Source organism: Clarias gariepinus, chromosome 1, assembly GCF_024256425.1.
Source record: "Clarias gariepinus isolate MV-2021 ecotype Netherlands chromosome 1, CGAR_prim_01v2, whole genome shotgun sequence".
Classification (NCBI taxonomy): Eukaryota; Metazoa; Chordata; class Actinopteri; order Siluriformes; family Clariidae; genus Clarias; species Clarias gariepinus.
The window spans coordinates 26,016,395-26,032,898 of record NC_071100.1 but is presented as its reverse complement, the minus strand read 5'-3'; the positions used below and the strand labels follow the sequence as shown (position 1 = coordinate 26,032,898).

At 36.6% G+C, this 16,504-nt stretch overlaps 1 protein-coding gene across 1 annotated transcript; it reads right to left on the bottom strand.

Moving 5' to 3' along the window:
• Nucleotides 1–1,210: 1,210 nt before the first annotated feature.
• Nucleotides 1,211–4,940, bottom strand: LOC128528196 (cornifelin homolog A-like). Its single transcript, XM_053500956.1, has 4 exons — nucleotides 4,341–4,940; nucleotides 2,429–2,530; nucleotides 1,726–1,871; nucleotides 1,211–1,623 (listed from the first exon to the last, which is right to left on the bottom strand). The coding sequence occupies exons 2-4, from the start codon at nucleotides 2,526–2,528 to the stop codon at nucleotides 1,534–1,536; spliced, it is 336 nt and encodes a 111-aa protein (XP_053356931.1). The 5' UTR covers nucleotides 2,529–2,530; nucleotides 4,341–4,940; the 3' UTR covers nucleotides 1,211–1,533.
• Between the last annotated feature and the right edge of the window lie 11,564 nt (nucleotides 4,941–16,504).

The window sequence follows — 16,504 nt, the reverse complement described above, 5'->3', positions numbered from 1 at the left end:
TTTTCTGTAAATGTTTAAATCAGATTTATATTGTATCAGTGCACTGACTCAACTGACTAACCTTGTTTTACTGTATGATTCATCAATAAACAGGTTTGTACAATCATACTCAAAACCATTGCTACTTCAACCCTCTCACACCCACACACACGCATGCAGGCACGCACTTTAGAAATGCACACAGGTTCTCACATGTCAGGCATTTTAACTACCTGTGTCTACTCAGGCTATTTATCACTTCTTCCATTTGTCTACAGACAAAGGCTATTTTAAAAAGCCACCTAGTACTGTTATCTGTTATAAACATCAATTCTTTGATTAATTGCCTTTTCCTGGTCCTCGTTTAACATCGTAATCTTTAATGCCTCTTGTTATTTCTGGATTCTCTTTTGGGTATTCATTGTTCAAAAGCCCATGTTTGACTTGCTCCAGTCCAGTGGTTACACACAACTGCTTGCATTTTAGTTTTAACAGCGAGGGCCTTTTACAACTACCCACCCCTTATAAAGCGAAACTGTATTTGAAAATCCTGTGCTTGATTCCTGCCAAAATGTTGTCAGTTGTTGGTGAAAATTTAGATGGTGTTGCATTTGCCGAGATCCTAAACAGACAACTTACATTTGGACCTAAACCCTAATCAGCAAAACATATTTTGTAAGTGCTTTAAGATCCAAAATCTGCATTATTTTTGCATGCCCCAGATTTGTTTTTATAAAAGAAGTTAATTCTACTCTCATCCTCATAGATTTGATATTAACATGTTAAATCTTTCATGATACTACCGTCCAGTGTCCTCTTGCATCTGTTCTTAAGGTGCTAAAGCTCCTACGCTCACTTTTTCATTCTCTCTCTTTCTCTTTCCCCCACCTCAAGACAACACCTCCTGGTTCGTCTCTGGACGAACACCTGTCCAATTTCCACTTCTTCAGGATTTTAACAGAACATTTTACAATGGTTTTATGTTTGTTGTAGTAACAGACATGGATGACACAGGAGCTTGTGTTTGGTCTAACATATCAAAACCCTATCTTTTGCTGTTAATAAACCTTTCTGACACACCACGCGTTTGTGCGTTTGAAAAAGCATCTGGCGCCAGAAAAGCTTATCGAGGCAGAGTGATTTGTTTATTCAACTACACAACATTACAGTTTATGTGACTGGAATTCTCCTAAAAACTCATACAAAAAAAACCAAAGTAATATACATGCAATTCTGATGATTTATTTGCTTTATTTATTGTTAAGAGTGACATGCAAACCCACACTCATTAAACCCAACAAAAAGATACTGTGAGCTACGGTACAAGTTTAATGACATTTTTAGATGTCATTTTTTTCAAATATAGGCTAATACTACTTAAAATGATATTTGGAACAGAGTTATAGTGAGTGATGTTTATGTTAAATGATAAAGAAACTGTGCTATATACTGATTTACTGTTTTAAGTCACAAGTATTTTTTTCAGTTGCATGCATATATCTTTTGAAATGTTAAAACTTTAAAAAGCAAAAGGACAATTTCTCGAACAATCTGTTAACCACGGGTCTTCAACTCGCGTGACATCTGACACCAGGCACAAGGGTAACAGCAAAGCACAGTAAGACAGTCTCCCATGACAGAGCCCTAAAAGAGACAAAAAATCACTTACAATGTCTTACCTTTTTTTTTTTTTTTTTTCATATTATTAATACCATAACAGTGTGTGTGCATGTGTGTGCAACTCACGTCAATGTTATAGCGCTCCCTCATTTTGGTGCGAAAGCAGCAGGAGACAGTGAGAAAACAGTCCAGCAGGGGCATACAGAAACACCAACCAAAATCAGAAACAGTCTTGCACTGCAAACACGGCAAACAACACAGGCCACAGAAACCTGCAACAGACATGCAGACATTCATTAACATCTCTTTTTAAACATTGTTTCCTTAGACCATGTATGAAAAAAAGCTGCAAAGACAGCTTATTTTTAAATAATTTACAGTTACAATGTCACAAACATGAACATGTTTCTAAATGTGTTTTGCTAGTTCCGCTTACAGACAGGATACAAAGTGTTGATTCAATATACAGTAAATGAGAATGTCTTCCCTTTGTGCTGTTCCTGGCTGTTGTGATAAGCATGTAATAGTATATTTTTTAACCCACTGTTTATCTTTCATTAATTAAAGTCACATCTTTAGGTGGATGAATTTTGGAATCCATAAAAAAAAACATCTTAGACTAAAAATCACATTTTAGGCATTTTATCTCTTTGTCCTTGCAAAGCATTGCTTACTGAAACTGAGTTTAAATAAAACTTCAAGAATGGGATGCTAGGACGCAAGTCATATCCATATAAATATTTTAAAATCACCCATATATTAACAATATGTAACATATATTATGCGTCTTGCACTGGCTTGATGGTAAAACACATGGTTGCAGACTTACAATTTTCCATGTCAGAGGAGCAGTCAAAGAGTTCTGAGCTCCAGGCGCCTGATCTGGAAGTTGAGCCCTTTGCTCTGGTAGCCTGATTTTGGACAGCCATGACTGAAAAGAGACGATAGTGATGACGATAGACGATAATAATAATTTGCAATTTTGTTTTCAATTTCATTCAATTTTATTTGTATTGCGCTTTTAACAATTGTCATTGTCGCAAAGCAGCTTTACACAATCAAAAGAATTATTTAAGTTTGTATGGTTTTCAATGACCACATGGGTTCTCCAGTTACCGCTAACTTTTAAAAACATGCTAATTGGCAGGACATGTGTGGTTCAAATCTTTTCTGGTATATTTGCCAGCATATGGTAAGAACTGGGCACAGACGTTCAGATTTTTGAAACTAAGGCCATGTCCACACGTAGCCGGGTATTTTTAAAGATTTTTAAATGCGTGTACATTTACGTGCATTTACTCACACATTATGTTAATGAACTGAGGTGCCTGAATGTACTACTAAGCTCACCGCTGCGACATACTGTACAAAACCCTGACGACACACAGACCCCGGCGACAGTGACGGTGGTTTCGGATGGGACCCATCAGACTTCTACAAAGCACAACAGGTAATGGCGTTTTGTCTAGGCCCCTGATTGGCCCCGTGTTGATTAAGGAGGCTCCTAACAGCACTCAACAGGACGTTTTGCGTTTTCATGTGGATAAAGATATTTTTTAAAACATAGGTCGTGTGGACAGAATTATTTTTAAAAACGAAAATCTCCGTTTAAACCGTTTTAACCCAAATCTATCCACTTTAGCTTCCTAAAATTCGCACAATGTCTGCGGGTATCTGGGGGTCTTAAATAATCACCCGCAAGTTGTAGCGCATTTGCACTGATGTGATTGTGGCGGTGTTACCTAGCAACTGCGCTTACAGGTGACCGCAACTCCGCCTGTTCAGAACTCTGCGGCGTAACCGAGTGCGGATCCGCCCGTCCTGAATAGTGCAGAGTGTCAGCTCGTGGATCTTCCCCTCACCAGACCCGCGTCATCACAGCTTTATACCTGACTTATATGTACACGTATGCACCAAAAATGTGCCATGTCATTGTTATGACTACTGTTTGCGTCTCTATTTTTTCTTAATAGAACGGACCTTATTTTGTGTCATGTGTAAAAGTAAAGAATTCCAAAGAAATTCCAGTTTTTTAAAAAGGCAAAGAATGTTGGTGGTTAACCTGAGGGTGAAATGTTCCAGAGAAGTCTAGCTAGAGATATTGAAATACCCATTTTTACTGTTAACAGAATTATAGTTCAGTTTAAAGAAAAGAGGAAAGTCATTACCTGATTGACCTTGGCCCACTACAAGATATCTTTGAGTTGTTAAGATCAAATCTTGCTTAAAAACTTAAAAAGTGCCCGAAACTTTCCAAATTAGCTCAATACAGCAATAAAATATCTTTATCAACCTGGTCAATATGTACCTGCAGCCAGACAAAACCCCCCTTTAACCATCACTAATGTTAGAGTATTGTCTATTTACCTTTGTGTGTACACGTGTAACTTTGCATATCTGTGTTGCATATGCAAAAAAGGTTGTGTTGAGCTAAATCTGTATTATACCCTATATTACACACTTAGAGTCAAATTTATATTGTTACATTTCAGTTGTATAGAATTAAACTCTGGTTTCAGTACATTGAAAAAAAAAAAATTACAAATGTGGATGGATTTAAAATATTGAGTGTAAGTAAAACCTAGTAACTCTCATTGAAACATGGTTGGCTGTCAAAAGGCTGCAATTAAAATGTTTGCGTGCTGCTATTTAATAGGTTATGAGTTTAGTTTGAAATTTGTGAATTTGGAATCCATCTGTTTCAGTGAAGAATCCTTGAAATGAAATTTTTATTAAATTACCTTTTTACTCTTCAGTGTGGAATTCACCCCGTGCAGATCTTCTGTGGCTCAGAATAAAGTCAGGTTTTAGTGATGGGTTTATTTTTATCTTGGGAAAAAAGGGTGGGGAGTGAGAATTTAAGAATCAGTTAAGCACAGCCTTCAATTGGTATGTTTTTTTTTTAAATCCATAGTTATGACCTTTGCCAATTTTCTTTTTTGTATCTTGTTTGTGCACTGGTCATGTTGGAACTGGTGTGGGGTTTTTTTTTCACTTGGGCTCAGCCCCTTAGTTCCAGTGAAAGGATTTTCTTAATGGTTCAGTATAACAGCACATTTGGACAATTTCATCCTACCAAATTTGTGGGAACATAATGCCCCCTTCCTGTTCCAACATATCTGCACACTAGTGCACAAAGCAACATCCATAAGGACTTTGATCAGCGAGTTTGATGTGGAAGAACTTGACTGGCCTGATGAGTCCTGACCTCATCCCTACAGAACACCTTTGGAATAAATTAGAGCGGAGACTGCGAGACAGGTCTTCTTGTCCAACATCAGTGTCTGACCTCACCAATGTGCTTCTGGAAGAATGTTCAAAAATTCCCATAAACACACTCCTAAACCTTGTGGAATCCCTTCCCAGAAGAGTTGCAGCAGATGTTATAGCTGCAAAGGGTGGATCAAAATCATATTAAACCCTATATACACAGTATTACAGTATATATATAAATATAAATAGATTTTTCCTATTTCATTCACAAGAAATTTGATCACAAAGTCCCGCTTAAACACCACTCTTACATACGTATTGCGTATATACAGTATATATATATATATATATATATATATATATATATATATATACAATTTATATATATATATATATATACGCAATACATATGTAAGAGTGGTGTTTAAGCGGCACTTTGTGATAAAATTTCTTGTGAATGAAAACAGAAAAATCTATTGATATTTATAGAAGACTTTAAGGACTGAACGGTGATAAGGCTCTTATAAAACATTTAAATGGTGCAAACATTTTAAATAAGGCTTTAAGTCTGTGAACTACAATCAGCCTGGACACACTGCAGTCGTTCGTATAAACATACAGCAAGTCGAAGACCCAATCCTTGATAACTACGAATAACTTTTTGCCGTGCAAAATGACTCTGTTCTGTTATTCTGCAGAATCAAAAGTCATAGTTAAACTTGAAAGCCCTTCATACAATACGTATCTTACTTATCTTAAATGCTTCTGTATTTGCTTTCACAGTGCGAAAGCACAGTTCTAATCACAAAACAAAAAACAGTTTATGAGTGATATCTCAGTAAACATTCTTATTTTATCTTTAAACTGTTTCATGCAGTATCCTGTAGGTCAGAGAGATCTCTGCTAATTAGGTATGTAGCATTATTGTACCTTGTAATTGAAACACTAAGCATGTATTTTTTTTACTCTGTTTTGAGTTAGTTTAAACACCCAGATGATTCTTTACCACTTCTCTTACTCAAGCAATCACTTCTCCTCTAACCTTCCGATAAGTATGTGATGAAACAATTTCCTGAAACTTAGAAAGCACATCTTTAATCACAAATTAACTAAAGCAAGAAAGAAAGAAAAAAAAACTATTGCTATTTTTACTGGTTATGTGTTCATTATAATTAAATAGCAGTCTGCTATTAACTAAACCTACTCCAAGACACAATCCATGATTATGAAATATTGTTAATCACAAATGTCAAATATAGATAGATTTATAATGTGCATAATCAAAAAAGTCATCTCATCATTAATAGTCAATAAAGGATGTATGGCAGGTTTTACAACAAAAAGATTAAAGATTTTCCATGACAAAGTTGTTCAGGCCCTCTACTGGCTCAGGTTTTCAGTCCCTCAGTTATTTTTTATTTCTGAAAACAAAGAAAGACAAGTAGTGTCTAAAAGCATTTACTTAAGAACAGGTTTTAGTACATTGCCATGCGTATTAGTATTGGCAGTAAGGATTGATAAATATTTATGATTTTTTTATTACAGCTCTTTAGTATGGAATTTAAGTTACAGGCTTACTGAAGCATGTTAAACATTTCTCGAGATTAATGCGTTGGCAAAATAGAACTCCTCACTATATATTGCAGGAAGGAATGTGTGCCCCGGGGCCTAGGAGGCAGTTTTATCTTTGTACTGACATTGAGTTAGCAGCCTAGATTAGATGTTTTATGAAAGGCCTTTTTGTCTTTGGTATTTAAATGTGCAGTCTGGGGATATAAAGACCTCTTAGGCTAAAATTAAACATGGTACATAGCACAAGGGATCACCAAATATTTTTGATGAGTATGAAAACACTGTAATGGTGTAATAAAATAATATGGCCTAAATACTGTCACAGAGTGCTTCGTTTCTTTTTTGTAATAAATCAGTTTAATAGAGTGGGCAGTAGGGAAAACATTAAAAGTTCACCTAAAGTTCAACTTCCAAAAAAAAGACCACGCAAAACAGGGATGACGGCAGCCTTAAAAAGATTGTCAGGCAATGTGAACTTGGGGAGCTTCATTAGGGGCAGAGTGAGGCTGGAGTCAGTGCATCAGAAGCGTCTTACCTGTGCTAAGGAGAAAAGTAATTGTACTGTTCGTTTTGCGTTACATTTGAAAAGTCCCGGAGTATAAAGGAAGTGTGGAGAGGCACAGAATCCAAGTTGCTTGAAGTCCAGTGAAAAGTTTTCACAGTCAGTGTTGATTTGGGGTGCCATGTCATCTGCAGTTTTTGGTCCACCCTATTTTATCAAGTTCAAAGTTAACGCAGGAGATTTTTTTAGAGCACCTCATGCTTCCAACTGCCAACAAAGCAGATCACACTTTCACTTCCACTTTTTTTTTTTTTTTTTAGGGGAACCGTGATGCACGTAATATAATGTAATAAAATTGAGCAAAGACATAACGTTACAACAGTTAAGAGACTCACAAGTGATTTGTACTCTAAAGACATGAGATGCACACTGATGACATGTGGTTGGTTATAGGATATGCAGCACATACCTATTATAGGAAGCTGTTAGTGTGTACCAAAGTAAAGCTAAATGTGTAAGAGGAAGAGGGGGTGATTAGATTAGAGTAGACTTAACTTTACTGCCACCATGCAGAGCACAAGTACAAAGCCAATGGAGTGCAGTTAGGATTTCCCAGAAGTGCATAAGCAGGAAATTTATCATAAATGACAAACACACTGTAGCTTTGTGGTAATATGTACAGGGGCATGGATGTGTTGTGTACAGAAGATGCAGTAGGTATTATATAATACAAATATAATATAAACAAATATAATATATGTGGTAGATATTTAAATATGGATGTACAAACAATATTCAGTGGTAATGGCGTTAAGAATCTAACATGTTGAACAGAATATACATATGTGTAGTATACAGGTATATGCCTGTTTATATAGCATAGTATATACAGAACAAGTTATGGATTAAAGGCAGGACAAAGACAGCATTTAAAGTTGTGTGCAGTACAAAAGATGCATGGTGGATAAGCAATGTACTGTAGTATAACGTGAAAAAAGTGTAACAGTTATTACAGTGTGATCAGCTGTTCAGTATGGAAACAGCTACATGAAAAAAGTTATTTCTCTGGCTGTTTGTGTGGGCGCTAAGTCATCAGAAACTTTGTATAATAAAAATGCTTTTTTCTTGTAAATGTTTTTAATGGCAGGTAGCTGAGCCCCAGTGATTGATTGGGCAGTTTTCACCACCTTCTGAAGGGATTTCCAGCTTGTTGCGATGCAGTTGCTTTTACCACCGTGCCACTGAGGGCATCATTACCAACTACGGACATATAGTACTGTAGGTGATAATGCTCTCAGTGGCATAGTGGTAAAAGTTCACCAGAATTTAGGAGAACAGGTTGGCCTTATTCAGTCTTTTCAGAAAATAATGATTGTTCAGGAGATCAGTGACAAGGTGAGTCTCACGGAGGGGTGGACACTCAGGAACTTAAAGTTCAGTACTAGAAGCAGCTCCATTCATGTGAATAGGAGCCTGATTTAAATTTCCAGCACATTTGAAGTCAAGAATGACCTTTGTTTTCCAGGTATTGAGTTCCAGGTTATTGTCCTCCCACCATGCAACTAGGCGCTGAATTTCCTCCACCGTAAGCCGTTTCATCATTACCACCATTCAGGCCTATCACCATGATGTAATCTATTCTAAGAATAAGATAATGTTGTTAGAGGCATGCACAGGTATGTGGTGAAGAGGAAGTATAAGAGAAGGGACAAAACCCACCATTGTGTAACTACAGTGTTTAGAGTGAGACTGGAGTAGGTTGGGTTCTCCAGTCTGACAGACTGTGGTCTGTTTGTGAGAAAGCCCAGTTGCACAGAGAGGTACTGATGCCAAGCTGTTTAAGGCCTTAATATTAGTTTGGATGGGCTGACTGTAATAAATGCTGAACTAATATCAATAAACAGCATTCTGAGGTAAGTGTTAGGATTGTCTAGGCGAGTCAGAGCAGAATAGACTGCAGTGGAGATGGCATCGTCAGTTGACCTGTGGGTGGTCAACTGATGATGCCATCAAAGCACTTTGCTATGATAGGGGTGAGAGCCATGCAAGGACAGACAAGGACTGTGCACTCATCTATTGAGTGCATAGATGAACATGATGTTTCAGAATTTTCTTATTGAAAATGATCAATTTGATTTATCTTTAAAAACATCCTAATATTTTCAGAAAGTGAATTTTAGATTTTCATGAATTGTGAGCCATAATTATCAAAATTTTTTAAAAAAAGGATTGAAATATTTCATTTTACAAGTAATGAATCTAGAATATATGAGAGTTTCACTCTTTTTTTAATTAAATTACAAAAACAAAACTATTAAAAGGTTTTTTAAGTTCTTCTTATTAAACGGTTTGGGAAATTGGGACTTTTTTTAAAGGAACTAATAAAGTTTTGTTCTTGCTTAAATCCCAACCCCTTTGCAATAATGAAAGTATTTCTATTTAATAAAGGACATACTGTAATAGTAGAAATATCTGTGGAAATGGTTGTTCATGTTCACCGCCCCTTTTGGGTGTAAGGTCTTTTAAAAGTCTTCATAAATGAACATTTGGTTTCTACAATGGGTTATATACAAAATTCATTATTAAAAACATGTTTTTGAACAGTAATAACAATGTCTTTGTCAGTTAATCAAGAACAAATATATAGGGTATATAGATATTAATAAAATTTTCATTTTATGGTGTAAATTTTTATTACAGAATGTCCCTTTTGGTTATCTTGCAAATCAAATAGCTTTATTCCTAAGCTTGGATTTTCCACTGGACTCCACATTCAGGGATGATGTGTATCACCCAAAAGTATGGATCTTTTAAGATGATCATTCAACACTATAGATTAAAGTGTTTTGACAATCTGTGATGTTCCTCTCCATGTAAGTTAAGCTCTAAACATGGTCATGCTATACTTGAATTAAATATATAAACAGTTTTCCAGCAAAATGCAATGACTTTTTACTCATTTTGCTAAATTATTTTCTCTGACACACAAGGCTGTCATTAAAAAAACTTATTTTATAACTTCTCTCTGTCTTCTCTCTGTCACGTGATCAGTATAGCGAAATTACAAGTTGTTTAGCACAGCGCCTACCATAAGTGAATTAAATAGTTCAGTAAATTTGTAAAGAATGTTGAATCCAAGAAAAGATGGTTTACACACTGTTCCTGCCATTGTCATCACTTCAGCAGTAATAAATATGAGTGCATCATAATACATGTTTTGTAAAAATAGAACATTATGCCATTTAGATGTTGTGTGAACATGGTATATGTAACAAAGTTATGTGGGATACTATAGTGTAAACCCTGTGGTAATGTTAGTTTGTTATGCAATCATCTGCATCACTTCCCAGTTGATACTATTTCTCTCACTTCTCCACTTTCACTTGTTTTTGGGGGGGGAGAACCATAATGCATTTATAGTAAAAGATGTAAGAAAGAAGAAACAGTGTTACAACACTTTAAGGACACATGAGTGTTCTGTGTTTAAGAGACAAATGATGCACACACTGTGTTTTGTATGCTATTACTGTAATGTTATTAACCTTAGGGGAAAACAGATGGACATGTAGTAGGTCATGTAGGTCAATGCACAAACACACGATTTATGGCGCATCCCTGTACTATTAAAGTTAGCTGTAATCGTGTTAAAAGTTAAATCACTTAAAGTAAGATGCATATGTAGCAGATTAACAATAAATTACAAATAGAGATATATAGCTATGTGGTAATGTGTGGTGGTGACAAGTTCTGTGATAGGAATGAGTGCCCTTAGGCACTGGTACAATGGTAGCTGACTTAAAGCAGGTGGGGACACCTGCCTGAGCCAAGAACATGTTAAAGATGTCTATGAAGACCTGGGATGCCAGCTGCTTTTTAGGCATTCACCGTGCTCTCAGTAGCACACACCTCAGAGGTGGTGATTATGAGTGGCTGCTCATTTGGTAGTAACTCAGCCTTAACCCTAGGATGCACAAGTGGGTCAAAAATGACCCGGAGAGGTCATTTTCTTGCAATATCTTTGTAATGAAAAGTTGTTATCTTTTCATATTCCAGGTATTGCTTAAATAACATGTTTTTGATATCATTCCATTAAAATGTTTAAGTTACCTCTTATACTTTTTAAGAAATTATAATATTTGTATTACTACCCCAAGTTTCCATAAGGTGGGTCAAAAATGACCCACATGCATTTCCCATACAATTTCATGGGAACCTCAAGTCAAGTCAAGTCAAAGTTTATTGTCACATACATAGTTATACATGTACAACATGTAGTGAAATGTACAGTATTGCATACAACCATCAGCGTCATCTAATAATCTGACAATAACAATTATTACATTCTAAATGTAACAATGGCACACATGAAATTAGTAATAGCACGTACACTTGAATTGTCTACACACCCCTAACCCTAAATTTAAGTTCGCTCTACAATTTTTAGGCTCCCTCAATGGTTGTATAGATGGTTTACACAGGGAGACAACCAGGGGAAGAAGTTCAGAAGAATCTGGAGAAGAACATTGTCCGGCAGTTGTGCAGTAGATTTAGAAACACAGGTCGCAACATCACCACAGATAATTTTTTCACCAGTGTGCCTCTTGCGCAGCATCTCCTGGAAATGGATCTCACTATTGTGGGGACTCTACGGCAGAACAAGCCAGATATCCCTTCTCTGATGAAGGCTTCCAAGTCCAGGAAGCCTTCAAAGGAATCCATTGAATCCAAACTCCAGGAGTTTGGATTCAATGGCAGCATTACTATGGCCAGCTACGTTAGAAAGAAAGGAATGGCTGTTGTCCTCCTGAGCACGATTCACCACAATAAAATGGTGGATGAAAACACCAGAAAGAAAAAAACAGAAATGGTGAAGACCAAAGGAGGTGTTGACACCATGGACCAAATGGTTGGCACCTACACCTGCAAGCGACAAAAACAGAGGTGGCCCATGGTGCTGTGGTACAACATCCTTGACATCGCCACCCTAAATGCCTATACCTTTTTCACGACTCAGCACCCTGAATTCAACAGAGGTATCACCAATGCACGACAACTCTTCCTAAAAGAGCTCTCAAAGGAGCTTGTCACACCACACATGAGGAGTCGACTGGAAGGCTGCCCACAACTGCAAACCCCGATCATTAAAGCAATAGAAAGGTGTGGAGTAACAAAACCCACAACCCAGGGAAGGAAAAAAGCAGACAAGGCCAACTGAAGAGAACGAGGTGTCCGATCTGCCCAAGTAACAAAGATCGCAAAGTCAGCAATAGGTGTGGGAAGTGCAATGTGCCTGTGTGCAATGATCACAGCCAGAAACAGGTAGTCTGTCACAACTGCGTGCAGTGAGGAGACAATAAGGCAAAACAGGGACTATCACATCAAACGCTTTAGCAAACACAGAGACTTACCTGCAAGAGAATAGAAAAGAGTGAGGAACTGTCAATGACCAGACATTTACACACATACACATAATGAATGTTGACATTGTTCTATTGCTGTTCTGTATAATATTCGTTTTTTAATTATCAAAATGTTCAAAATCTGTAATAAAGTGAAAAATAATACAATTTCAAACATGAAATAATTTTTGTGTGGTTAAAATGTAATACAAACTATGTTACAATTTATTATTCACAACCAAAATGAAAAAATAGCATAAAACACATTGACTTTTATAGGTGGGTCAAAAATGACCCATTTATGGAAGAGTGTAGGGTCATATCACTCGTGCATCCTAGGGTTAAGCATGGGCTCCACGTTCCCCTAATCAAATAAGTTAGAAGTGGTTGAGTTTATCAGGAAGTGAAGTAATGCTGGGTGACATGCTGGGTAGTCTGAGATTTCTGATGACCTAAGTGCTTTGCCACATCGGTTCAGTGGACCCGAAGTGCTATTCAATCAGTTGTTTGGCTTTGCAAATTCCCCTTCTAAGATGGGCTCTGGCGATGCTGTAACATGAAGTTTCTGCATTGTTTACAAGTTGAAGTATTTGTCAATAACGAGAAAAGAGTTGGTAGAAATAGTTAAAAGGTTTAATGTTTTTAAACTGTGAAATTCTGTAAACTGTAAATTTCACTAAATTTTGTTTTGGTGTGACAACGTTTTTGTCCTAACTCATAATTATTTTAAATAATAATAATAAAGATATACACACACTGGTCTGGCTATTCTTATTCTAACTGACCTGTAACGCATGCGTGAGGTGGTGTGATGGGTGGGATGAGTCCTTTAAAATATTTTTTACCTTCTGGAGGCTAGGGAAGTTAAAATGTCCGCCAGGGCTGGTAGTTGTGTTTTTATCATTTTCTTTGCGGATCTGAAGCTCTCCACGGAGCAGGGATAAAAGTACAGAAGCAGGTGTTGTAACAGGTTGATCTTTCTGAGAGCTCTTAGAAGTGTAGTCACTGTGCTTTACTGTTCAGGCAGTTGGTGTTGTGTGTCCCTGCATGTGAGGTCCTCAGAGATTTGTGGGCTCAGGAACCTAAAGGTTGACACCCTCTTAACAATTTATAAAACGTAAGGATATTAAAACAGCGAGTTCCTGCCAATGTACTGACAAAACCTTTCTTTTATTTATATAGACAAAATGCAGCCACGCTAGATGGCACTCTAGAGCAGACCAGGCCTACTGAAATAAATTTTAGGTGTTTAACCTAACCGGAACATACCTGCTCATGACTTCACTAATATTTAACATTTACATTTACATTTACATTTAGGCATTTGGCAGACGCTCTTATCCAGAGCGACTTACAAAAAGTGCTTTAATGTTTACAACATTGGATACATACTTACACTGGGTTAACTAGGTTAATAACTAAGTACCATTAGTCCAACACAACTGAGTTTTTTTTTTTTTTTTTTTTTCGGGGGGAGGTGGGTTAGTCCAAGTACTGGAGAAACAGATGCGTCTTGAGTCGTCGTTTAAAGATAGTCAAAGTCTCTGATGTACGGACATCTAGAGGAAGTTCATTCCACCATCTAGGTGCCAGAACAGAAAAGAGCCTGGATGAATGCCGCCCTCGATCCCTGAGAGATGGTGGGATGAGGCGAGCAGTGCTGGAGGATCGGAGGCAACGTGGTGCAGTGCGTGGTGTAATTTTGATTTCATTTATAGGTTTCACTTTAGGCAAATAACTTAGTACTAACATTTAGTTTTATTAAATTCTGTCCAGCCAGTTTTGCGTGATGCTGTGACAGAGAGACAGACAAACATTTTTCTGTGTCTGGTTTCGGGTCCTAAAATTTATTAAACAAAGATATCATTCAAAGAGCAAGTTCTGAATAATTTCCAGGAAAAACCTTTCTGTTATTCATACAGATGATTCTTACGCTTCTCTACAATCATTGTGATTAAAAAGATTTTGTGTGCCCCAATACTCAACAGCTTTTTACTTGATTTAATTAGCCGTCACTATGTTCTGTTTAAATCACTACAAAATCACAAAAAACTCATCAGCATGAGTTTAGTAAAAAAAAAAAAAACTCAACCAACATCTAATTAAACTACAAACTTTAATTACCAAAAACGTAGCTGTAGGTTGTTTATCCGTTGTGCCAAAACAGTGAGTGATTGAAAATCACAATTTTCACTTATATAAAATAATTAAATTCAAATAATTTTGTCATAATAATTTGACTTTTATGCTTTTAAACATCCTTCTGATTTAAAGAATTTTTAAAGTATTTAAAAAGTATTAACTCATAATTTTTAAAGTATTAACTCATAATACTTCTTCCTTCAATAGTTTTTCTCAAAACGGCAAAAATAGATATCTCATATTGCTCTCGAAATGTTCATATAATGCAACTACATTATTCTAAAAATAAAAATAACTGATCTGGTCATCTCCTAGTATTACAAACTGTACCCAAGAATCTCAGCTTTATTGTTCTTAAGTTTTTTCACATGTAATGAATTGCAAGTCTAAATCATGCTAAAGGAGTCTTTACTTTCGGGTCCATGTCAAGTCTCAAGCCTTTCCCCTACAGTCCAAGTGAGAAGTTGGGAAACACCTTCTAATTTCATAGTCTTTCCAGATTTTTTTGTTTCTTTCTACTTTGAAAAACAATGCTGAAGTCATCAAAGTATATTAAATATTCTCCTGTGAACAGTTGATATTGAGATGGCTATTTTATGTGAAATTAGGCTATTTGTTATGGTACAGTAGCTTTTACGGTAGTTATTTTGATGTGAGTAATTTTTCCCTGAGGAATCGCAACACTGGGTACTAGGGTTCCCCCAACTGCCAAATCCCACTTCAATTGACGCTTAATTAATTTTTTGTGGGTACTACTCCACTCCTCTGCACTAGTAAATGGAGGACTTCCACCTTTACTCCAGTCTTATGTGCATTTTTTGTGTACTTTGCCCACCTCTGGTAATCATTGACACGTCCTGAACCTCTGACTGCCTCCAACACTCTGCAGCATCTCAATGTGATGGATTTACACTATATCCATTCAAACACCTCTTGTAATTTTACCACACCTCAATGGAATGATCCATTGGCAGTACACTGAGCCACCATAACATTATGACAGTATGTCATAATGACAGTATAACATTACATTATGACAGTTTGCCCCCTTTTGCCAACAGTGATGCATGGTATTTTGTTAACTTTCTGTTACAACCAGACAGGCATTAATCTTTTTATCAATTTGATCTACACTAGTGCTTCTATTTGACTATACTACATAAAGCTTGTATAAATCAAAAGCCATATGAGCTTTTCCTTTTTTGTTACCAGGAAGATTCAGTAACAGTTCACATCTTTTTATTGGCTACTACTAACTTTTTTCCTCAGAGGTTTAGAGTGCTAGCTATAAGTGCCTTCATTCTGCATACAGAGACGATCACTTTAAAATATTTCGCCGACACAAAAGTCCTTTTAGAGGTACTTATCTTGGATTAATCAGAACAAGGACCTGCGTCATCCCTGCACATCCTGCTTTTCCTGATCCTCCTGCTGCATTAAACAGAACAAAAGACGTCAATGATGACATCACTGTAGGCACAAATAATTGTAGGCTCTCCCACTACAAACGAGAGTCCAAATCCAAAACCAAATCCCTAGTGCATCAGGAAGTGATAATATTAAAAAAGTATGGTTCTGTATCACACTGCACCTTGTATTGACTTAACTTAGCATCCTACTCAACATAGAATAGACCTGCCTCATGACTTTCTGTACTGGCACCAGATGGTGGAATGGACTCCTTGCTGAACAGAAACTGAAAACCAACCTTTTCACTCAGCCCTTACATAAGCATAAAAGAGTACAAAATAATCACCGGAAACTTTCCATGCCTTTACAATTTCATAACAATTTCAATCAAATTCCCATCACTATCATCTTAAAACCTAGGACTATTGTAATAGAGTGAGGTTATCTTTTCAAATCAAACCACAAAGTGCATTTGTCAAGTCATGTAAATGTGAGATGTAAATCAGTAAAGCTTTGCACACCTGCTAACACAAATCATTTTCATGCCCTGCAACATAATACATCCATTTAAATACAACAAGCATGCTGCTTTTTGCCACACAAAATCTCCGGAATAGAATTATGGAAAGAAGACAACATTCATGATTAGACTGTAAATACAACAAAA

Excerpts from the sequence above, each read along its gene's own strand:
- LOC128528196 (XM_053500956.1), bottom strand. The coding sequence starts at position 2,528 with ATGGCTGTCCAAAATCAGGCTACCAGAGCAAAGGGCTCAACTTCCAGA. Across the intron at positions 1,872-2,428 it reads CTCCTCTGACATGGAAAATT|GTTTCTGTGGCCTGTGTTGT; the intron begins GTAAGTCTGCAA and ends TGTCTGTTGCAG. Across the intron at positions 1,624-1,725 it reads GGGAGCGCTATAACATTGAC|GGCTCTGTCATGGGAGACTG; the intron begins GTGAGTTGCACA and ends TGTCTCTTTTAG.